This window comes from Aspergillus neoniger (genome assembly GCF_003184625.1).
Source record: "Aspergillus neoniger CBS 115656 unplaced genomic scaffold BO87scaffold_5, whole genome shotgun sequence".
In the NCBI taxonomy this organism is placed as follows: domain Eukaryota; kingdom Fungi; phylum Ascomycota; class Eurotiomycetes; order Eurotiales; family Aspergillaceae; genus Aspergillus; species Aspergillus neoniger.
The window spans coordinates 447582-468651 of record NW_020291133.1 but is presented as its reverse complement, the minus strand read 5'-3'; the positions used below and the strand labels follow the sequence as shown (position 1 = coordinate 468651).

Below are 21070 nucleotides of genomic sequence, written 5' to 3'. Positions count from 1 at the left end.
CCTTCTGCCATCCTTTTCCTCGCAATGGACCGGTTTCTCAACCCCCCTTCCTTGAATGGGACTGCAAGACTCCCTTTATGAAACCCTTTGTTGATTTGATTCAGTTTGAAGGGAAGGGGGAGGACGAACAACCACAATAACAATAACCGATGCGGGAAACAATCATAGGCTGATATTGGCAATAACAATAAGTGTGACTGAAACGGGCTGCTATACCTCGTGGGTAGTAGCCATGACCCCGACGACCCCCGTTTCTACTGTCTACTAGTAGTAGTTATCATCTGCTCCCTCCCGCAACAACCACACCACCACGTTTTTTGAGTTTCCAAGACAGGTCTTCTTCCCCGACATTCTTCGGGTTCATCAAACTACGTGAATAATGAACGGATATGATCTCTACAATTATACACGGCAGATCCACGGATCTGATTGCCCACACGGGTAGCTAATAATAGGACTATGTATGTACTGTAAGTCATTACTTACTCTCCGGAGAGCATCGAGTGAGTAGTAGATAGATAGATGGATGGATAGTCCCTTGACCGCGCTGCAGATCATGACGGACAAATATGTACTACATACAGTACTACTACTACTACCAGCATTAATGCCTGAAGACGGCCGTGCATGAGATGAGTTATCGTCCCGGCATGCATGTTGCGTGTACCTACATAAGGTGTAGTATATAAAGGTAGGTAAAATATCTACCGACCTACATGCTTTCACCGACGCATTGGATGATGTGACAGCTCAGCCGCGAAGCTCCGCACGATGCTTCCTCTCGCCATGAAAAGACTTGCAGTTATTCTCCCGGTAGTGATGTCATTGGTGAGATCCCGCGATGGACAATGATCAAACTTACTATGTATGTATAAGCTCTGTCAATCCAATCGCCATGCCCTGGGCGAAACTCAAGCGGGAGTTCTCCTTTCGGAATCCTAACGAGGGCATCCGTTTCTATCCAGGATCCGGGATAGAGACTGCCGTGTCCCAGCAAAGCCTTAAAAGGCCACCTTGACAGATCCCCCCTTAGGACCGGGGTCACGTGTGGGTCCCGGTGGGATTTCAGGGTTCTGGATGCATATATTACCGGCTCGTAATACCACCAGGTACCAATGGCCCGCTTTTACCATACAATACACCTCCTGCTCAGTCGGGCCGAGTTCACCGGCTAGAACTACCAAGGAGTATCTATCCTATCTACTTAACTAACGGTATGGAGTAGTTATCTCCTGGTAAAACACGTAGTTAGGTTGCTAGAGTTAACCTAAGAGATAGTAGTGTAAGAAACTGGACATCAGACTAGATAATTTGCTACCATTAGTCGACTCCAGATCTCCTATTCTCCTGCCATATGCGTAGGAGATTAACAGTCTTGAATTCATACAATGAATCAATTCCAGCAGAACTTGCATCCGAACTCCGAGTCAGATCTCGGACCCGAGTTGCAGGACAGTGAAAGAGACATGGCTAACGGGCCCATTTATTACACAATGAACGAGCCATGTCCCTCCGTCTCTATCGGGTCATGGCTAAGTATGAAGATGAAGGTAAGAAGGTAAAGGTGCTCTCTCATTCTTAGAATATTGTAGAGGCAGAGAAAAACAAAACAATAGCTTGAGGCAAGTTAGTGTTGGCCCCTTTTAGGGCACTTTGTCTTGCCTACTTACTACTACTTACCAAGACACACATGCGTGGTCAAGGGAGAGTGGTTGCATCCCGCGGTTACGAAGCGCGGCCACCAAGAGATCTAAACCCTCTGGTGTCTGACGACGGTCGCGCCAAGCTAACGAACGAGAGGAACTGGTTCTGGAAAACACTAAACATAAATAGAAATCCAATGTGGTCTCTCAACTTCTAATTGCCCTTCAAGGTGGTTCGCCATGCTGATCGTGAACTCAAAGGGTCCAGAAAAAGAATACCCTTTGACACTTGCTGACGACTGCCAGATTCCACCCGGCCAAAATTAAGAATGATTCAAGGAGGACGTGTTTTGCTGGTTAAGCTTCAGGGTCTTTTGCATGCACCATCTCTCCCAACTTCCAAAGTAAGTACCAAAGGCTGGGTCGGTAAGGCCTGTACAGATAGATTCCTAGTTCTTACCGCCCATCAGGCCCGAATTCTCTCTCGGTGGTGCTGTCTTGACTCGGTTCCCTTTAGTTCCCCCCAATAACCACAGTACAAAGGTTGTGTGGTTTCTATAGTGTCTTTTTTAGACGTAATTTTGGTCATTCTACTAAAGTGCCACCAATCTAACCGACCAAGTCAGCAATAATTTACCGCCAGTGATTTGGTCTGGAAGAAAAGAGGGATTTAGGAAGAGGGTGAAAACGAGACAAGAACGAAAGGGAGAACCAGTTGGACTACCGCAAATAGGCTAAGTGTAATACGTAACCAGAATACCAGTCTGGAAAGGAGAGCCGCGACTCCCGAGCTGGAGGGTAGGCTGTAAATTACCATCTGTGACCACGACCGCTTGCGCCTCCCTGGCCTTGGCGGAACTTCCACCCATCCCCATTCCCAAATAATCCTCTCTCGAGCCTTCATCTCATCGGTTGCCCTCCCGCAGCTCTCGGCTTCCACCCAGCCTCAGCCTGCCACCCCCCCCTCTGATCGTGATTAATGACCTCGTCGACCACAATCGTGTCTTCGGCCTCATTGCTCCGGACACCAGTCCTTTGCGTTGCTGTCGACTTTCCCCCCGCCCACCTCTGCTTGGCCGACTGAGGGAAAAGTTGGCGAGAAAGGAGGCTTTCCTCCGGCCGCTCTTTATTTCGACCCTTCGCTTCGTCTAGATCGGGATCCTCCATCCGTTCTCGATTATAATACTCTTTAATCGCTTCTTTGTGTTTTCATATCGCTCGGCTTTGGAAAGTGAAATATAGACCAGAGTCTCGCTCTTCGGCGCTCGCGTGCGGACGTACATATCTCTTTGTCATCGAGATTCCCTTTGGGTTAATATCCGACAAGAGAGGTCTCGATCTGAGAAACTTGTTTCATTTGACTGCTGATATTTGAAAACTACTGTGTGCCATCGCTGTTCAATCAGCCGTGTGGCCCATCTTTTGCACCCATGGGCCTCGTTCAACGGGTTACGAAATGGCTGCCCTCCACGCCGAGTCTGCCCCTAGATGACTCGTCGCGCGAGAAAGGCCGTAATCTGTCCAGATTCGCTTTCTTCAAACGGAGGATACGCTTAAAGGGCAACTCCTCGATCTCGATACCCCTGGGATTTGTTTTACTATTTCCATGCCTTGTAATAGTCCTTATCCTACTACTTTTTGTTCGACATCCTGCTTCCCCTGGGGGGATTCTCATCCCTGCCGGTACTCCGCCTTCTATCAGGTTCGTTCTACTCGCTAGGCACAAGATACAAAATTTTCGATAGCTAACCACGCGCCGATTTGACAGGAAAATAAGCGAAAAATATGACAAAGTCTTCGCTACCGGCTGTCTCCCCGTCGAGAAAACCGACGCCCCGCGCGCAAATGCCGCCTTCGTCGTCCTTGCCAGAAACAAGGAATTGGACGGAGTTATTCAGTCGCTCAAGTCCATTGAAAGACACTTCAACCGCTGGTTCCACTACCCTTACGTCTTCCTGAACGATGGTGATTTCGATGACGCCTTCAAGGCGACGGTCAAGAACTACACCAGCGCCCCCGTTGAGTTTGGCAAGATCGATGAGTCCATGTGGGGTTACCCCGACTGGGTTGATCATGAAGTCGCCAAAGAGGGCGTTCGGAAACAGGGTGACGCCGCCATCATGTACGGAGGCATGGAGAGTTACCATCATATGTGCCGATTCTATTCCGGGTAAGTTTCCCAACCATTTCCGCTCCGCTGTCACTAATCCTGACCGTTGAATAGCCACTTCTACAAGCACCCCCTGCTCATGAAATATGAATGGTACTGGCGTCTTGAGCCTGAGATCAAGTACTTCTGCGATATTACATAGTACGACCCTCCCACGGATCCTTGCGTATCGGTAGTATACTGACATCCTAATCAGTGATCCATTCATCAAGATGGCGGAAGCAAACAAGACCTACGGCTTCACGATCGCTGTCAAGGAGCTTCGCGAGACCGTCCCCAATATCTTCCGTTACGCATCTGCCTACAAGCGGAAACACAACTTGGAATCGAAGGGATTGTGGGAGATGTTCCTGGAGAAACCCGAAGAAGAGCCTAAGCCCGAGGAGGAAAAGCAAGAGAAACTCCCTGAGGAGATCCTCCAAAATGAGCCTGGTGAAAATACTGTTCCCGATGTTGACCCGGAAGCCATGGAAGGCGAGAAGTACAACATGTGCCACTTCTGGAGTAACTTCGAGATTGCGCGGTTGGACTTCTTCCGCAGCAAGGAATATGAGGAGTTTTTCGACATGATGGATAAGAGTGGAGGTTTCTGGATGGAGAGAGTATGTCCTTGCGTACCTGACTCGTCTTCGATATGACTAACTGATTGATCTAGTGGGGTGATGCGCCTATCCATTCATTGGCCGCCGGTATTCTCCTGTCCCCCAGCGACATCCACTACTTCCGTGACTTCGGCTATCGGCACACTACTATTCAGCATTGTCCTGCCAACGCTCCTGCGCGGCAATTGCCCCGAATCCCCTGGCTGGAGACGACAACCGAGGACGAAAAGGAGCGCATTGAAGAGGACGAGTATTGGGCGAACCCTGATCCCGTCAAGGAAAACGGTGTCGGCTGCAGGTGCAGGTGTGACACCGACATTGTGGATGTTGAAGGCAAGCAGGGCAGTTGTCTCGCCGAATGGGTCGAAGTTGCTGGAGGATGGGCATCCCCATAGATTCGGATTGTTGCCCTTTAATGTTCGCTGTATAATCTTCGCCTCCTGGTTTCCGTACCTATTTGTTCGACTATGAGCATTACTCGGTTCGCCCTTGGAGTTATTTGCTTGAGCCTGCATGTTACGTTGGCTGTGGGTTTCTGGACGGCGTTATACGGATCTGACGGCTTCTTACGTGGAAGACGGTGTGACCATTCTCATCAATATGGACAAATACATCTAGCGTGCTTCGTATATCTCACCTGGTTTGCCGCAATCACTCTAAAAAAGAAAACAAGTGTATGCTCAGAAGGCCGTGCTGTTGGGAATCCAAGTCGGCTACCAAGTCATTCGTCTGGACCACGTTTCTGCTCGGCTCACTGGAGCGATGGCAGGCCAGAAGCAATGTCGTTCCTCGTATTGAGCAGAAACATACGTTGTGAGGTTGCGTGGCTGGATGCGTCTGCTTGTGATACCCAATGTCTGGTGGTGGTGGGCATGCTTTGGTGGTTTCTCATTCGCCCTCGTGGCTTACCCCTGACATTTGTCAGGCAGCGAACAGCAAATCTCCAGTTGGTATTTGGGGGCGGGGGGGTGTTGTATGGACAAGCGAAGGATCGCCGACCGACAACGACCAGACATTGTTGCAGATCTTTTGGAGCCTATTTACTTCCTTGCTGAACGGGCCTTTCGCACCGTACTAGCACCTATCAAATGTCTTTTGTCCCTACTTACCACCACCTGGCGCAAGCCTCATGTGTTCCTATTTTGCTGTTTTGACATCAATCTGCTGTTTTCTCCCCCTTTGAATATTTCTTTTTAGTTCGATGCCCCGTTCTTCCCACATCATGTCATGAAATGTACATATCTACTTTATATGCTTCTCTCTGTTCTCTCCTGCTGAAACGGGAAGTTTATTCCTTTCATTTCAATCACACTTTCACGCGCATCCATAAATTGTTATGGTTCGAAGTCTTGAAGTTACTGTTTGTCCATAGTTGCATGGGATGTTCTAGTAATGTGAAGTACTCCTGGTATTTGGTGCTAAAATAATACTACTATCTATCTGGTCGGTATTCAGTTCTCGGGGAAATAAGGAAGGGGTCAAAGGCGAGAATCAAGACCAAGACTTGGACCCTCTTCAAGATTGGGGGAGGGGCCTGCTAGTCTAGATCGGGTGTAGTGGCCTGAGAGTAGCCTGATAACGGATGCCTTATCGGCGATAGTTTGGAAGCTGGGGTCACTGGCGTCTCCTGCAGCTATGATAGACAGCCAACAAACACCTGATGAGATATTATGTTCCTACTACTTACTTACCGCTAAGCCTGAGCAACGGAAACCTTAACTCCCACCTGACCCAGCCAGAGAGAGGGTGGATGTATACTTAGTGCCCTCCAGTCACGACTGCCGTGATATCCCATGTCAGGTGCCCCGCGCAAGATAGCCGTCACCTTCTCTTCCGGTCCAGTCACTCCAGTCATCTCTATCTATCTATCTATCTCCCTTGACCGTTGCATTTCCCTACTACCTTTGCTCCCATTTTCCACAACTCACCCTCGGTCGGTTTCTGTTTTACTTGGCTTTCCCCCTTCCACTTACCGCTAGTTTCCGAAAACACGTTGATGAAACTAAATCCATCTTGCCCCGAGTGAGGCACCTGACCTAATCTTCCGCCCGGGCCGCGAGGAACAACAGCAGCATCAAGCGCCTCACCCCCACTTGCAATTCATCGTCCGCCTAGGCTGTCATCGGGCATCTGCCTATTAGGCTCGGACAATCCAGGCAGACTCTCCCCCAGCCAGAGTGTTCCTGTAGTAGACAGCAGAACTTGCTTTGTTGAAGTTAACGTATACTTCCGCTGACTCTTCATTCTCTTCCATTCCTGAGCTTATCCGTCGTCCTCTGCTTCCGGTCAAAGCTCCACTCTGCAGCTCTTCACTTGCTCTTTCCCTCAAGAACCTTACTGATGAACATTCACTCGCAAACACCATGGCTGACTCTTCAGAGCCTCACCCCAGGCCTTCCCAACACCCTTCAACCGCTTCGAGCTTACAATACCCCACTCTCCCTCCGTTGAGTGCCTCTGTAGAGGAGTGGTTATCGCGATCGCGGCCTATCAGTATGACGTCAACTCCAATGGAACACCACTCCAAGTCCCTAAGCGAAAGCTGGGCGACGATGAGTGCATCCGACGTGCACTCGGAAGATGGCACTCGCTCTGAACAAACAGATCTTGGGTCTTTGATCGATCAGACCGGTCCTGATGACGTAGCAAGTCTCGATGGCCGGTCCAGCAACAGCGACATGGATACAAATGACGAGGATGGGTTTGATGGTGATGGCTATGAATCCAGGAGCAACGTTTCAGTGTCCCAGGAACTCTCATCGGCCTTCCCTCACATAAGAAACTCGATCGATGACAGCAACCTAACTACCAAGACGGCTTTACGGCAGTCGGTTGAGTCCATTGAGTTCATTGAACCGGAGAACTGGCCCGAGATTGAACGGGTAGAACTGAAGCATACCATCCGAGTGTTCGAAGGATCTGACACAGCAGAACTGGAGCAGGAGCTTCCTCACAGGTCAGAAGGCTCCACTGTCACGGCCACTGTGCAGCAGACTATGACTAGGAAAAGCCTTGACACCGACAAGCCTTTCCATGTGGTATATATTGGCAGCCCGGAATTTCGAAACATCATTCTCGATAAAATTGGGGATGTGTTAGTGTCGAGCACCTATAGCGGTTTCGAGAGCAGTTCTACAGAGTCGTCCAGGTATCATGTCGTTCCAACGTCCTTTGGCGCAGGTGCAGTTCCCAATTTTGCCGAGCTCCTCCCCATTCATGTTCAGCTCATTGTGGATGAATGCACCGAGGCTACCGCGGATCCCCATATGGACAAGCCCAGCACTATCACACTCAAATTCAAGGGTCGGCCACCATGCTCTTCGATGTGGTCAGGGGCCGATTATTGTATTTCATCTTCGGTCCAATGGGCGCTCCCTGATGTCGCCATCTTTTTCCTATCTGGCACTGATACTCCCGAAGACATTGAGACCCAGAAAATGGCCCGCATACTCATGGAACGACACGGTATTCCGACCATGGTCATCTCGGAAAAGCCGCTGTGGACGATGTCTAGAGACCCTGTCCCTCTTAATCCCCACAGTCTCCACATGTGTCTTGAATTCCGCAATGCCCTGGACGGAAAGTCCAAAGTTCTCAGGAGGTATCCTATCGATCTGAAGACCTTTGAAAGTATTACACCCGGGCAACTCAACAGGAATCTGGCGTCCCTAGCAACCATCTGTCCCAAAAAACCATGTCAAATGGCGTTGGAGGATTTGGATTCCCCTCGCACCAACTCATTTTGGGACTGGTGCACGTCCATCCATAAAGACCTCTCTCGTCCTTATATTGGCGACTATGGGGTGTCGATGTCTGCGTATCGTTTCATTGCTTTCAGTATCCTATCTATTGTATTCGTATTCTTAGGCCATACAGCCATGCTGGCCGCTAACTCGACCTTTTCTCGACAATATGCTGACCATACACTAACCAAAGCTGTCACCCCTGTTTCAAGCAGTGTCCCAGCTACCAGCTTCTTGCACACAGTGACATCACTTTCCGTGTTGCCTACATCGCTTGGCGACCTCGAGCTGCGAGGGGACCATGTGGGCAGCAACACGCGATTACACGACCTCATAGAAGGCGTACAGTATGTTTCCGAACGGCATGAAATGACGGACTCGTTTGAAATCCAGGTGGTCGGTGATTGTCATCTTGTAATCAAGCCGCCTCACAAACCTGGCAAAAAACAGCCAAAGTTCAACGTCCAAGTCAGTCGGAATGGCAAGCCTCTCGAGTATGAACTCTCGATGTTATTCGACGGGGTGTACACGCTGAAACTAGATCGCGCGGATGCATACGGTCAGGTGGATGTGACACTAACTACGATTACAACGAAGCCCCACATACAGACAACATCTGTCGACTTCGGGACACCGTGGTTGAAGATCCAGAACTGGAAACGCGCAGCTCATCTTATTGCCTCTCAGATTTTGCGAGATTTTGCCACTGCGCAGACCGGACTGTCCGAGGTCTATGGTCGGGTCTGCACCGATTTGCAAGTGCTCATGGGAGATGTTGTAAGAAGGGCCCACTTCCTACGGAAAGAGGCGTCTACTTTGCGACCCGAGTCGGTGCAAATATCCCGCGAAACAAAGGACATGGTAGTGTCCCGATCAGAGCAGTTTACCGAAGTCGTCAAGAAAGGTGCCGTGCAGCCACTTTTAGCTGTCTCGTCTGCACTGCAGGCTCAGACCCATAAAGTGCATACAGGAGCCAGAGAGATGATGAGTGGCACATGGGACAAGATCAGCTCTCATGCACATGCACTTGACCTTGGTGCAGTGAAAGAACGCCTCCGAGATGCGAGGAAATGCAAGGCTTTGGATACGGCGCAGAAGAGAGCCCGAAGTTTGGTGAGACGGAGGTCTTGTCAGCAGTCGGAGTGTTCGCAATAGGGCTATTGTCGCTGTGCCTCATGATTGGAGGCCAACATTTCGGCAGTAGTTCTTTCAGAATAACATTCATTCCTTTCATGTAATTTCCTATGTTGATTGCTTCTTGGGCTGGTTTATTGGGGTTGCTCGCAGGCGAAAGGATGGGTCAGATATCAGGGTCGGACTGAATCATGGGATAAATTCCTGGAATACATGCTGGATTATGTATCAGTGGAGTATGTTGACACTTGCCACGTGCATGTCCTTTTCGAATTTCTCCGAGAGTGAATTCGGTCTAGATGTCTCTCTGTAAGGAGTAGTGATAGTAGTTATAGTTACTGCGGATCGCCCGCCGGCATCAGCAAAGCCAGACTTGCAGGGCGGTGGCGCTAGTGCGGCCTTAGGCGCTTAGGCAATGAACCTACCCACCTCAAAACAACCCCGTCCATATTTTTCCACCCCTCCTCAGTGACTCCCACTTCCCCGATACATTTCTTCCTTTCCTCCTTCTTACCAGGTACATCCCCAGAAACATCCATATCTATCGGAACTTCCCCGCTTATAAATTTGACAGCCAACGCATACCACCCACCATGTCTGACGTCGCTGAGACCAAGCCCGACCCCACCATCAGCGCTCCTGAGGGCGCTGAGAAGCCCGAGGAGACGACCACCACCGCCACCGAAGAGACCAAGACTGAGGAGAAGCCCGAGGAGTCCAAGTCGGTGACCGAGTCCGCTGCCGAGGCCGTCAAGGACACTGCCACCAAGACCACCGACAGCGTCTTCTCCATGTTCGGCGGTGGCCCCAAGAAGGAAAAGCAGGAGGAGCCTGAGGATGCTAAGGACGAGCCCTCCGGCTCTTCCAAGGCCCAGAAGGGTGAGGATGAGGTATGCATTCGATTTTCGCTATGCTGGTGTCGATGATCCCCTTACGCCGGTTTAACCGTTACCCCGCTTTCCCCTCCATTGATGTCCACTTTGCCTCTTTACCCCTGATTCTTTGTCCCTTTTGTTGGATCCGCAAAAGTTTCACGACAGACCCGTTATATTGGCTACCGGTGGCTAACCATGTTGTTACAAACTTCTAGGACGAGGCCCCCGAGTCCCCTGAGGTTCACTTCGAGCCTGTCATCCGCCTGACCGAGAAGGTGGAGACCAAGACCAACGAGGAGCTGGAGGAGCAGACCTTCAAGATGCGTGCCAAGCTTTTCAGATTCGACCGTGACAGCAAGGAGTGGAAGGAGCGTGGTACCGGTGACGTCCGCCTGCTCAAGCACAAGGAGAACCAGAAGACCCGTCTCGTGATGCGCCGCGACAAGACCCTCAAGGTCTGCGCTAACCACTACAGTGAGTGTTGCCGTTGATCATTTGCTGTGGACTTGGATGGCTAATCGATCTTTCAGTTGTTCCCGATATGAAGTTGAGCCCCAACGTTGGCAGTGACCGCAGTTGGGTCTGGAACGCTACCGCTGATGTCAGTGAGGGTGAGCCCGAGGCGCAGACCCTGGCCATCCGTTTTGCCAACAGTGAGAGTAAGTGGATATCGAGATACAGAAGGGGGGAGAGGTTCATTTTGCTAACATCGAATCCTAGACGCCAATCTCTTCAAGGACGCTTTCGAGAAGGCCCAGCAAGAGAACGAGAAGCTGCTTAGCCAGCAGTAAGCAGGTTCCTGGCCTCGGATTGTCCCGGTCATCAGTGATATAGAGGGCTATTGTTAATGAACATTTTGATTCCCTTTCCCCCAGCATAACGAGTCTGATGTGGACTGCTCATGAAAGACCTATTTCACCTTCATCCCGACTTATCTTTGTTTCCCCCTTTCTCTTCTCACAAGCATCAAGCTCCTTACCATTTTCACTGCCCCTGCTTGAGAGAAAACAGAATTAATGACGCCGGTCATGGCGAGACCATGAGTCGATGCATGCATGGGTCCTTGGTTTTTCGGCCATGTGGTCCCTTGCATTTCGTGCGACGACTTGGTACACAGTAGATAGACATCACATGCCCCCAAAATATACGTATGAAATTCACGAAGTCTCTGCCTGCACCTATTGTACCTATACAATCGATCGATAGAGTTTGACTTGGCTCTCCCTCTGATGATAATGGTAGTGGAGGGATTTCCCCTTTTTTTTTTCCCCCCAAACTTCGAATAGATGGATTATCCCGCGATGTTACATTTGAAAATTGAAGTGAATTCCCGAGCTCAGAAAAACCCGCCTCCCTTGAAAAGCTAGTAGTAATGAGATGCAACTCGAATGTGGGTGGCTGTACCTGTTGGACGCAGGCGGTTAGTTAGTGAGTGAGTGACCCTTGGGCGTCGTCGCGCCGCCGCGTCGAAGAAAGAGGCCGTCCGGCAGTCAATAACCACTTCCAATCCCCCACCCGGCTTTCAGCCCGCGGAAAGCTTCACTCTCGCTCACTCCTCCTCCCTCTCTTGTTTCTACGTCTAACCCCATCCCTCGCTGGTCGGACACCTTTTGAACTGCACCCTTCCCCCCGCTAACAACCATTCACTCCGCTCCGAAATCTGCAGAATTCCCGACAGGAACTCCCGCCAAACATCCTACTTTGCCTCACCTAGGCATCGCGCGACCTCTACATCCGATAGCTCCTGCATCCCATTCAGACTTTCGCGGGAAGGGTCTCTGGGAAGATCACCTCTAGTTCTTTTCTTCTGATTTTGACGGGCGATTGATCCACCCTCCTCTTTCAAGATGCCTGACGTGAGTTCCGCTTCCCTCCCCAGATTCAGTAATGGCTCCCTCTCCCACTGGCGCTTGACGCGAACAAACTCGGTCTACTTTCCACTCGATCGCATGACACTAACGTGACGCTTTTTGCTCGACTTCTACAGGTTAAGAGAAATGTCAGATTGGTGACCGAGCAGCACGTCGTGTACGTTGTCTCCTACTAATCCTCCCGGTTCCCGAGTCATTCCTGAATGAATCACCACCGCTTCTCTTCCCCGTCATCGCTGCCTATCCTTCTCCCCTTCTTCACACATCTGTTGTCGCTCATCGCGCGATGGCGATTCGGTGTGCGCTTAGGCTCCTACACGGTTACCTCCGCAGAGAATGACACAAGGGCAGAAGCTTGAGATGAGAAAGGAATCTCTTTGCTGACCTCGTGCGCGTCTTCGCGTCTACAGGAACAAAGACTCCGGCGTTGAAGGATTCCCCCTCCGATCATGGTCAATTGAGATCTACGTTGTCAACGAACACGGCGAGCAGGTGCCTGCGAATGTCTTTGACAAAGTGACATACACGCTGCACCCTAGTTTCGGCGACAGGGCCATTCAGAGTACGTCACCTCCTCTGCGCTTCAGATACCCCTCGATTCGCGTCAGGCCATTGAAAACCGGACGATAGAGATGGTCGACTTTACACGGGAAAGAGGGACATGGATCACTGGCAGCTGCTGACATTGGAACAGCCTTCAAGAACCCCCCTTTCAGAATCTCAGAGGAAGGATGGGGTGAGTTCGACATGCAAATAGGCCTCACTGCCGCCGACAAGGAGCATTTCGTTACGCACGATCTCAACTTTGCTCAGCCTCGTTACGAGTCCAAGCACGTTATTGTGAGTAGATGGCTCTCGGTGTCTTCCAGCACTCTCGGGGCACCATTGATCGTGCTAATTCTTTTCTCCCGCACAGACGTTCAAGAACCCCAAGCCTGCTCTACTAGCCCTCCTCCGCGAATCCGGACCCGTCCCAGGAGACGAGAATGGCGTGAAGTCGAAACGCGCCGCAACCGGAGAGGAGGGATCCAAGAAGAAGAAGCGGACAGAGAAGAGTGTAAGCGACGTCTCAGCCTCAGAGAAGAAGCAGAATTATAATAGAAACACATCTGACATGATCCGAATCCCAGGTCGACATGGACAAGCTGGCCGACGGTCTGCAGCGACTCGGCGAAGACGACCTCCTTCAGGTAGTACAGATGGTGCACGACAACAAAGCCCCAGACTCGTATACCAAGAACGATGTTGAGCGTAAGCTACCACCACCCTTTGCAATCCCTCATCTCACTAACTAATCAATCCAATCCATCGCAGAGGGAGAATTCCACGTCGACCTATATACTCTTCCAGACACCCTAATCAAGATGCTGTGGGATTTCACGCAGGAGAAAGGCGCTTTGTGAACAAACGCAACAACTTAGTTACCCATATTTTCTCTTTTCTTTTTTTGCTTTTATCAGACCTCTTTTGGGCGAAACAATTGCTATCTTGTTGTATCTCTCTGGCTGTTATTTCCCTCCCTCCCTCTCCCCCCCTTATTCCACTCAAAGTTTACTAACTAACTAACTACTTACTACGGAGTACTTTACTTACCTTACCTTACTTTACTGGCTACATTTCGCATCTATGAACAACTACTAGGACTTGTCTATTGTCTATCTTGCTTGATTGCTTACTTCTACCTACACCTACTTGTCTATCTACTAGCCTACTCCACCTGCGTTGTATTTTTGGGTGTGCTTTCTCTCTTTACTATCACAAAATAAAAACAAACCAGGAAGAAGGGGAAAGAATTGAAGTGGTAAATAAATGGATGGATGGATGGGTAATAATGATTCTTTGTGCAATAAGTAGCGGAACAGAGACAGGCACCAGGTGCGGAGGCTGAAGGGGGGGGTTTTTGGTTAGTAGCGAAATAAAAATAATGATTTGGGCACTGTATTGTGTTGAAATGGACGGGAATTGAGAAGAGAAATTACCTCATTTGAAGCATTGCACTTGATGATGATGATGATGATGGATACTGGCTTGACTTCAGTAGTAGTAGTAGTTTTGGTACTTGGTAGTTAGGTGAGGTGGGTGTTCTACTAAGTACTTTAACACTGGGTGAGGGTTTTGTTACGGGAAAATATTATGTATATAGTATCGTGATGATGTATGTTGATGAGTGTAGAGTCCGTCTGCTAACTATGTGTTTATGAGCTATGGTATGATGTAATACAATGCCTGGTGGCATGATGTGTATGCTATGTATACGAGTGGTACTAAGTAGGTTCCGAGCAGTAGATAAATAAGTAGATAGGTAGTCGGTCTCGGATAATAACACATCATGGCATCGGAAAGGAGATAAAACGAAAAGGAGAAAAACCAAGAACCGTGTTGGATATCTCAACCTCAAGGTCAATCAAGCAATCAACAATCAATCAACCATGTAAATCAAAGGCCCAGCCTTGCCTGCCTGAACACCAGTAGTACTGTCACGTATGTACTGTAAATCCGTCTATATGCATGCATGTACCCGAACAAATCAAAAAGAGAAACAAGAGGAAATAACAAACAACCAAGACACACTGCCGGCCAATCGAGGATGCAAGAGAAGGAAAAGAGGATAGAGATGACCTGGACGCCCGCTTTGCTGCATTTTGAAGTGTTCGTGCAGAGAACATTATCGCTGTCATATGAACGTGAAGAGAGGAATATTTAGCGTTTCTAGAGTGCTTGTTGTTTACAAGATACGGTATCTGGTTGATTGGTCAGTGGTTTGGTCATTGGTAAGAAGGGATACAGGGATGTAACTTACGATCTGAGCAGGTCTTCAAGACTATCTGCGCTGCAGCTCCGACCCTTGGGAATCTGTCTCAGGATCTCGACGATCGTAGCAAAGACATCGCCGTCCTTGTATGCTAGCAGGGCGGGGGCTTCGATGTGGTCCATCTCGGCGATCTCGTGGTGGAGCTTGACGAAGTGAACAGTGGGTTGACGACGAGCAATGGTGTTGAGAGAGTCTTCAACAATGCTGCTGGTTGTGGACTATAGAAGCGTCGGGTCAGCGACAAGTTTTCTTGACGAATGATACAATTGGGTAGAACATACCTCTGGGTCATAAACGCAGACGACTACTACCGTGCCGGATGTGACCTTCTCAATAGCATCCAGGTATCCCACCGCATCGACAATATCCACAGACCCGTACAACTTGCGCCGGGGACTAGGCTTCCTCAGGCTGCGGGCCTGCATTTCCTGCATGCGGGCCGCGCGCCATTGGTGAAGGAATCGTTCCTCATCATCGCTAGCGGAAGATCCATCTGGTGGGGAGGAGTTCTGGAGGAGTGTAGCGTCATCGTTGACGGACTTGTTGTAGTGGGAGCGATCGAGACCAGCGACGCCGAGAAGGGTTCTGCGGAAGGAGCTCTTGCGAGCACGCTCAAAGGCCTGGGCATCGGCGATGACACCCTTGGGGCCGGTGTTGGCGTCGAACACGGTGTTGGGGACGCGATAACTGCTGGGGTTGCGGGAGTGCATGGCAGAGGGAGTGTCTTCGGCGTCGGAGAATTGGGGTTCGTCGTGGTCCGAGGATGCGTCAGAGGAGTGAACCGAGTCGTTGTCACGGTCCTCAGGATGAGAAGAGAATTTCTCCCGGTTGTTGTTTATGAGTTGATTGAACTCGTCTTGAGCAGATGACATCGTGAAGGAGGAAGCGGGAGGGTTCCGGGCTTTAAAACAAGGTCGAAGACGATGACAATGTCAATGATATTCTTAGAGCTTGGCTGCGCCTTGATCTGCGTCGACGATGGGGTACCGTAAGGGCCTAATTTATTTTTTCAATTTCAAAAAATTTTTGCCTGGTAAGGAGCAGCTGGCGGGGGGGGGGAAGCGAATGAAACGAGAAAAAGAAGCGAAACCAATGACGAAGGGTCGTATCCAACACGAAAACTAGGGGGGGTAGAGGAGCGTGTCCCAGAGAGTGTTAGTACACGTTTCAGAATATTATTATGGTTTTCGCTCCGGTGCTTTTCCTAAGAGAGAGGGAAATCCAGAGTGTTGATCCAAGGGAAGGCAGCAAAAGGCAAGAGAGGGAGAGAGAAGAGAGGCTGAGGAGGGGGTGGATGTGGAAAGAAGGAAGTGGCGGGAGATGAAACAATCGAGGCCCGAAGGATGGAAGGGGAAGAGAGAGGGACGGGCTGCCCGAAAGCGAAGATCAGCCAGTAGGAAAAAGGGGCGGTGTTTCAGAAATCGGAGATCAGCCCCCGGGGAAAGAAGCCGCGAAGAACCTTCCATTTCATCATATTCTGTTGCCCCGGGTGCCATGGTTGATCCCCCAATGGCTGTGGCCATGGTGCGGCTGGCGGGCTCAATTAAAAGAATAGCAATGGTTTTTTATTATTTAGTGTGTATAAGATCGAAATATCAATCGACTAGGGCTGGAATTAAAGCGAATGGCTAGCTCAAAATGTGACTTGGAAGTCCTTGTAAAAAATCGTACTATAGAGCCCACAAAAGCCGACACTCTAATTCATCCACAACGACGTGGGATTTCGTGGCAATGCTTTGGCTCTCCCACACTCTTTTCTCCCCTTGTACCCCCCAAACCTTCATGCCACCGCGTGATTACCCTTTAACTCAATGTCCACACGACTGATGACGTGGTGTGCTGGAGGACACGAAGGATGGGACTTCGCAAAGAGAGAGGGCCATTTGCTTGGATGGTTACCTCCAAATGGAAATCAGGATCCTCCTTGCTCTGACAACTGGCAGCTCCCCAGTGGATCTAGCAGCATCAGATGTGTTTCATCCCCATCAACGGAGAACAAATCCTGTCGCTCCTCTCCCTCAACAAGAACTCCCAACACCGCTTCTGGTAAGTTTTGCGTTCGACGTGTTCACCTCGGATCCTAACGGTTTGCGCATCGCCCGCGCTGGCCGCCCTTGTGGAGACAACAAGTGACACATCTTTTGGATAGGGCCCCCAGATCCAGTGGGCTCCGCCGTCGGGCGAGATCCGGACAATGGCCTTCCAGGTTCTGGCCTTCCAGTAAAAGCTCGCCCTGCCCTTCCGGTTTAGACAGTGTCATCCTGTACCTGTTGATCTGGCCCCGTCCCCGGTGGAGTACGGAATCGTTGCCTTGCCTGTTCGTTACTCCTCTTCCGCGGGCAAATCCTTCATCCTGAGAGTGGTACGTAAGTAAGTATAGGGCGATAGATCAGCCGACCCCACGCGTGTGGGAACTATTAATAACTTGGGACATCCCGTGTACGCTGGTCCGTTGCCAGTAGGACTGACCTTTTGGCCGCTGCAAGCGATCCCAGCGCCCTTTTATCTATCACGGATATAGCCTCCTGGTCTCCCCAACAGACACTCCCGGTTCTATTCCAGCGAACCCTACCCAAGCAGGGTGAATAGGAACAATGACACAAAACAAGAGATTCCAAAGAGATTATTGAGCTTTTCCAAAAAGTATTGCCTGTCATTTGTACTAGTGGCTGCCTAAGAACTCTCTGCCACACCTTGGCTGACCACCAGGCCGGGACATAAGAGTGCCGCGGAACATGACTTCGTGGGGCGAACCCCCCGAGGGATAAAGGAAAGATTTGCTGGAAACATGGTCGATTTCAACACCAGATATAATAAAGGAAAAGCCCGCTTGAAAACACTCAAATGACACAACCGACACTTTCAAGACGTAGGCTGATGATTAGTAACAGAAGGAGATCGCAGTAAGAGTCAAAAGGAAAAACGTCATGGCCTATCCGGAAACATTCCCTCCCTTTCCATCCATCACCCGCAAAAAGTACAGAAGATAGTGAGTAAGAAAGGTCAGAGAAAAGAAAAAGGGGTGGGAGAAAGAAAAGGTGAAAGTGAAAAGAAAAAAAAAAAAAAAAAAAAATACTCGATCATGGTAGTAATCGAGGTCAGAAATTGAAGAAAAAGACAAGGGGAAAGACGTCGAAGAGGGGGATGGGGTAGTAAGGGTGAAGGGTAAAACGAGATCGAAAGAAATGAACACAAGTAAGAAAATCAAGCCCGCGAATACATAAGACCAGGGGCCTGCAAATCTTCGAAGCTCAAAAGATGACATGTGAGATGCGCTGCCTCTTGCCCAGCAACGCACTGATATCCGTGCAACGATCCCGAGGTCTCAAACATCAATAGCATTATTACAACCCACCGCACCAGTAGTCGAGCATTTTCGGTTCGTGTTGGCATTCTGCTCTTCTCTTTGCGTATTCTTTCTCGTCACACCCAGCTGGGAACGGCGGCAGAATCCCAACCCCGACATGCTTAGGCACCCTGACTGCCCCGTGATTTTTCGCTTCTTGGTAAATTTGCCGGTACTCCGAGATAGTACATTATGGAGCAAGGGCGACAGAATTTGCTCCCGGTGAAAAAGATTATCGTACAATGGCGGACATTTAGCCTAGTGGCGCAGAAAAAGGAAAAAAGAAACTTGGAATGAGGACGTCGCAAAAGACTGAGACAGGGTATCTTTGCTGTTTTTGTTCGTTTTGCTTTTTTACCAGGCCCAGACCTTGAGCTGTAAGACGGAGGACGATTAGTATGCTGCACAGCCCAGTCCACCAAAGTGATGCTTTTGCTAAGCTTACCAGAGAATCCCAGGATCCAGTGCACAAGCTGATGCCATCGTTGCTGACTCCCAAGCAGCTTACGCGGTTCTCGTGACCACTCAGGGATCCAACCTTGTCTCCGCGCAGGACATCCCAGACCTGCAGGTGAAATATGATCAGCCGGTTGTCCTATATTACAACTAATTGGGCAGCTTCAGTCAGGTCTTACCTTGCACTCGAAGTCATCGTAACCAGCAAAAAGCAATCTGCCAGAAACGGAGAAGGCCACGGAGGTGATACCGCACAGTATTTGGTCGCTCTGGAAAGATCATTCGTCAGCCACTGATTAATTCGCGATACAGATTGCCAGCATTACCTGGTAGGTGTTGAGTTCGCGATCCGCACGAATGTCGAACAGACGGCAGGAGGTGTCGTCAGAACCGGTTCCGAAAGCGTTTCCGTCGGGGAAGAACTGGATGGCGTTGATGTCGGATTCGTGTCCAGCGAAAGTTTGCACCGCCTTTCCGGTACGGATATCCCACAGCTTGGCGAAGGCATCGCAGGCGCCCGAAACGAAAACGTTCTGGTTTGTCGGGTTGATGCTGATCGACATCACGTCGCCAAGGTGATCAGCGAATTCAGTAACCTTCGAGCCCGATTCGATATCCCACAGCATGCAAGTCATATCGCCGGAAGACGTGATGATTCTGCGATCGTTGATGAACCGACAGCAAGAAAGGTAGCCGGAGTGTCCGGAGAGCTCACGCGCGACACGGGTCGGACCCTCACGAGAGGAGAGGTTGTAGATCGAGCAAATGTTGTCGAGACCACCGCAGGCGACGTAGTTTCCACTCGGGGCATAGGCACAGGTCATCACCCATGATGACCTCAGCGGGATCGCATGGACCTTGTTCGTGGTGTAGGCGTCCCAGATGATGAGCTTTCCGTCCTGAGAGGCGGAGACGAGATGACGGCGGTCGGTCGACCAATGCATGGCGTAGATCTTGGCCAAATGTCCCTTGAGCGTCCGCCGGGGCTTCATACCAATACGAGGCAAGGTTTCAGTTTGGTTCTGCGCGACTTGACGGACTGTTGGGGGGGAGAGAAGGAACCAGAGTCAGCAAACGAAACACACGACCAATCAAGAGTACAACGACGATTTGTTGTCCCCCATTGCGAGGAGAGGCCATGAGATGCGAAAGGGAAAAGAGGGATGCGTACGAGTTGTATCGGCCAGCTCATCCTTTCTGCGCTTGATCTTGTCCTTCAGGCCTTCAGCTTCGCGCCTAGCCGCGGTAATCTTAGCCTGCATCTGTTCGCCGGACATGTCGGCCATCTTGACGGAACGAGCCCCTGGAGAGGGAAGATGTCAATTGTGAAACGGAAGACGGGCCTGAGGGGAAGAAATTGAGTTGACGGCGGGCGGCGGCGTCGTGAGATCCAGGGGACTGAAAGAACCGCGAGAGGGGGGTGCGGGAAGAGGGCGGTAGGGGGAGGAGGAATGGGAATAGAGAGAGAGGGAAGGAGAAGGAGTGAGAGAGAGAGAGAGAACGAGGAGGGGGGTTGATTGGGTGTGGAGCGAGTGCACGGCGGAAGCGACCGAGCGAGAGCAAAGAAAGTTTCGACCCGGGGCAATGGTGAGGTGGTTCGGGCGTTTAAGTCAGCCAGGGGGGGGGGGGGGGGGGGGGGGGGGGGGGGGAGAGGAGGGAGAGTAGTAAGTAAGTAGTAGTTAAAAGTAGTTAGTGGTAGGGAGGAGTAGTAGCAGTGGTAGTAGTAAGTGTGGGAAGGAGGGGGGTGGGTTTTTTGGTTGTAAGTAAAGTGAGTGAGTGAGTGAGCAAGCAAGAAAGCAAGCAAGCAATCAATCAACTGCTGAAGCAGAGAGAGAGCACGAGGTAGTACGTAGTGGTAATCGGGATGGGATAGGATACGATCTTGGGAAGAGAAAAAAAATTAACTTAAGATAAAAAATAAAAAATAAAAAAGAGGGAAAGGGGGAAAAGAGAGAGGAGCCTGACGGACGGAAGGGCCAGAGAGGGAAAAGGCAGGGAAAAATCCAGTTGATGACAAGCAGTTAAGATGGAAGGTGGTCGTAGTAACTCCGTCGTAGCGCCAATAATAATCATGTATGGCCTCACCAGACTAAAGCAAGTCGTGCCCTTTACTCTATCGGGGCTCTGATGGCTGCTACTAGACGCGGCTGTACGGACTATGACCGCGGACTACTACGACGCCAACAATACATAATACACAAGACCGCAGGGACCAGAGTTCAGGATAGGATAGGATTAGGATGGGAGGGGATGAGATGAGATGAGATTACATCTGATGATGTTACTCTTATTGCGGCGGTGGTGGGCGGCGATAATATTGGGCTGGTGATCCTGGCTGGTGAAACAATACCAATTGTTCAAGAACACTGCCACCAAATGGGTTCACAACAATAAGACTGTGTGCCAGAAGAAGAAAGA

At 50.3% G+C, this 21070-nt stretch overlaps 6 protein-coding genes across 6 annotated transcripts; 4 read left to right on the top strand and 2 right to left on the bottom strand.

Moving 5' to 3' along the window:
• Positions 1–2942: 2942 nt before the first annotated feature.
• Positions 2943–5039, top strand: BO87DRAFT_186179 (glycosyltransferase family 15 protein). The gene is made up of 5 exons (XM_025618450.1): positions 2943–3345; positions 3412–3813; positions 3868–3954; positions 4010–4415; positions 4469–5039. Exons 1-5 carry the CDS (start codon positions 3074–3076, stop codon positions 4808–4810), a joined length of 1509 nt encoding a protein of 502 aa, XP_025483263.1. The 5' UTR covers positions 2943–3073; the 3' UTR covers positions 4811–5039.
• A 1547-nt stretch (positions 5040–6586) lies between these two features.
• Positions 6587–9413, top strand: BO87DRAFT_186129 (uncharacterized protein). Its single transcript, XM_025618449.1, has one exon. The coding sequence runs from the start codon at positions 6779–6781 to the stop codon at positions 9311–9313; it is 2535 nt and encodes an 844-aa protein (XP_025483262.1). The 5' UTR covers positions 6587–6778; the 3' UTR covers positions 9314–9413.
• A 472-nt stretch (positions 9414–9885) lies between these two features.
• Positions 9886–13441, top strand: BO87DRAFT_394043 (Ran GTPase-binding protein YRB1; the record flags this gene model as incomplete). The annotated part of the gene is made up of 10 exons (XM_025625093.1): positions 9886–10182; positions 10383–10641; positions 10698–10826; positions 10888–10954; positions 12163–12195; positions 12449–12600; positions 12733–12878; positions 12955–13095; positions 13169–13289; positions 13353–13441. The coding sequence occupies 10 exons, from the start codon at positions 9886–9888 to the stop codon at positions 13439–13441; spliced, it is 1434 nt and encodes a 477-aa protein (XP_025483261.1).
• Positions 13442–14304: 863 nt separating this feature from the next.
• BO87DRAFT_373445 (phosducin family protein) lies at positions 14305–16167 on the bottom strand. The gene is made up of 3 exons (XM_025622554.1): positions 15132–16167; positions 14839–15068; positions 14305–14779 (listed from the first exon to the last, which is right to left on the bottom strand). The coding sequence occupies exons 1-3, from the start codon at positions 15720–15722 to the stop codon at positions 14764–14766; spliced, it is 837 nt and encodes a 278-aa protein (XP_025483260.1). The 5' UTR covers positions 15723–16167; the 3' UTR covers positions 14305–14763.
• A 440-nt stretch (positions 16168–16607) lies between these two features.
• BO87DRAFT_413173 (uncharacterized protein) lies at positions 16608–17923 on the top strand. The gene is made up of 4 exons (XM_025626553.1): positions 16608–16896; positions 17000–17070; positions 17105–17216; positions 17392–17923. The coding sequence occupies exons 1-4, from the start codon at positions 16662–16664 to the stop codon at positions 17433–17435; spliced, it is 462 nt and encodes a 153-aa protein (XP_025483259.1). The 5' UTR covers positions 16608–16661; the 3' UTR covers positions 17436–17923.
• A 409-nt stretch (positions 17924–18332) lies between these two features.
• On the bottom strand, positions 18333–20270 carry BO87DRAFT_185986 (WD40 repeat domain-containing protein). Its single transcript, XM_025618448.1, has 5 exons — positions 19824–20270; positions 18979–19691; positions 18832–18921; positions 18642–18761; positions 18333–18571 (listed from the first exon to the last, which is right to left on the bottom strand). Exons 1-5 carry the CDS (start codon positions 19936–19938, stop codon positions 18551–18553), a joined length of 1059 nt encoding a protein of 352 aa, XP_025483258.1. The 5' UTR covers positions 19939–20270; the 3' UTR covers positions 18333–18550.
• Positions 20271–21070: the final 800 nt, after the last annotated feature.

Coding starts and splice junctions, on each gene's coding strand:
- BO87DRAFT_413173 (XM_025626553.1), top strand. CDS start 16,662: ATGTCCACACGACTGATGACGTGGTGTGCTGGAGGACACGAAGGATGG. Junction 16,897..16,999: donor AACTCCCAACACCGCTTCTG/GTAAGTTTTGCG, acceptor TCTTTTGGATAG/GGCCCCCAGATCCAGTGGGC. Junction 17,071..17,104: donor TTCCAGGTTCTGGCCTTCCA/GTAAAAGCTCGC, acceptor CGGTTTAGACAG/TGTCATCCTGTACCTGTTGA.
- BO87DRAFT_185986 (XM_025618448.1), bottom strand. CDS start 19,938: ATGGCCGACATGTCCGGCGAACAGATGCAGGCTAAGATTACCGCGGCT. Junction 18,922..18,978: donor GCGAACTCAACACCTACCAG/GTAATGCTGGCA, acceptor TGATCTTTCCAG/AGCGACCAAATACTGTGCGG. Junction 18,572..18,641: donor CTGGATCCTGGGATTCTCTG/GTAAGCTTAGCA, acceptor TCCGTCTTACAG/CTCAAGGTCTGGGCCTGGTA.
- BO87DRAFT_186129 (XM_025618449.1), top strand. CDS start 6,779: ATGGCTGACTCTTCAGAGCCTCACCCCAGGCCTTCCCAACACCCTTCA.
- BO87DRAFT_373445 (XM_025622554.1), bottom strand. CDS start 15,722: ATGTCATCTGCTCAAGACGAGTTCAATCAACTCATAAACAACAACCGG. Junction 15,069..15,131: donor TCTGCGTTTATGACCCAGAG/GTATGTTCTACC, acceptor ACGCTTCTATAG/TCCACAACCAGCAGCATTGT.
- BO87DRAFT_186179 (XM_025618450.1), top strand. CDS start 3,074: ATGGGCCTCGTTCAACGGGTTACGAAATGGCTGCCCTCCACGCCGAGT. Junction 3,955..4,009: donor TACTTCTGCGATATTACATA/GTACGACCCTCC, acceptor CATCCTAATCAG/TGATCCATTCATCAAGATGG. Junction 4,416..4,468: donor GAGGTTTCTGGATGGAGAGA/GTATGTCCTTGC, acceptor TGATTGATCTAG/TGGGGTGATGCGCCTATCCA.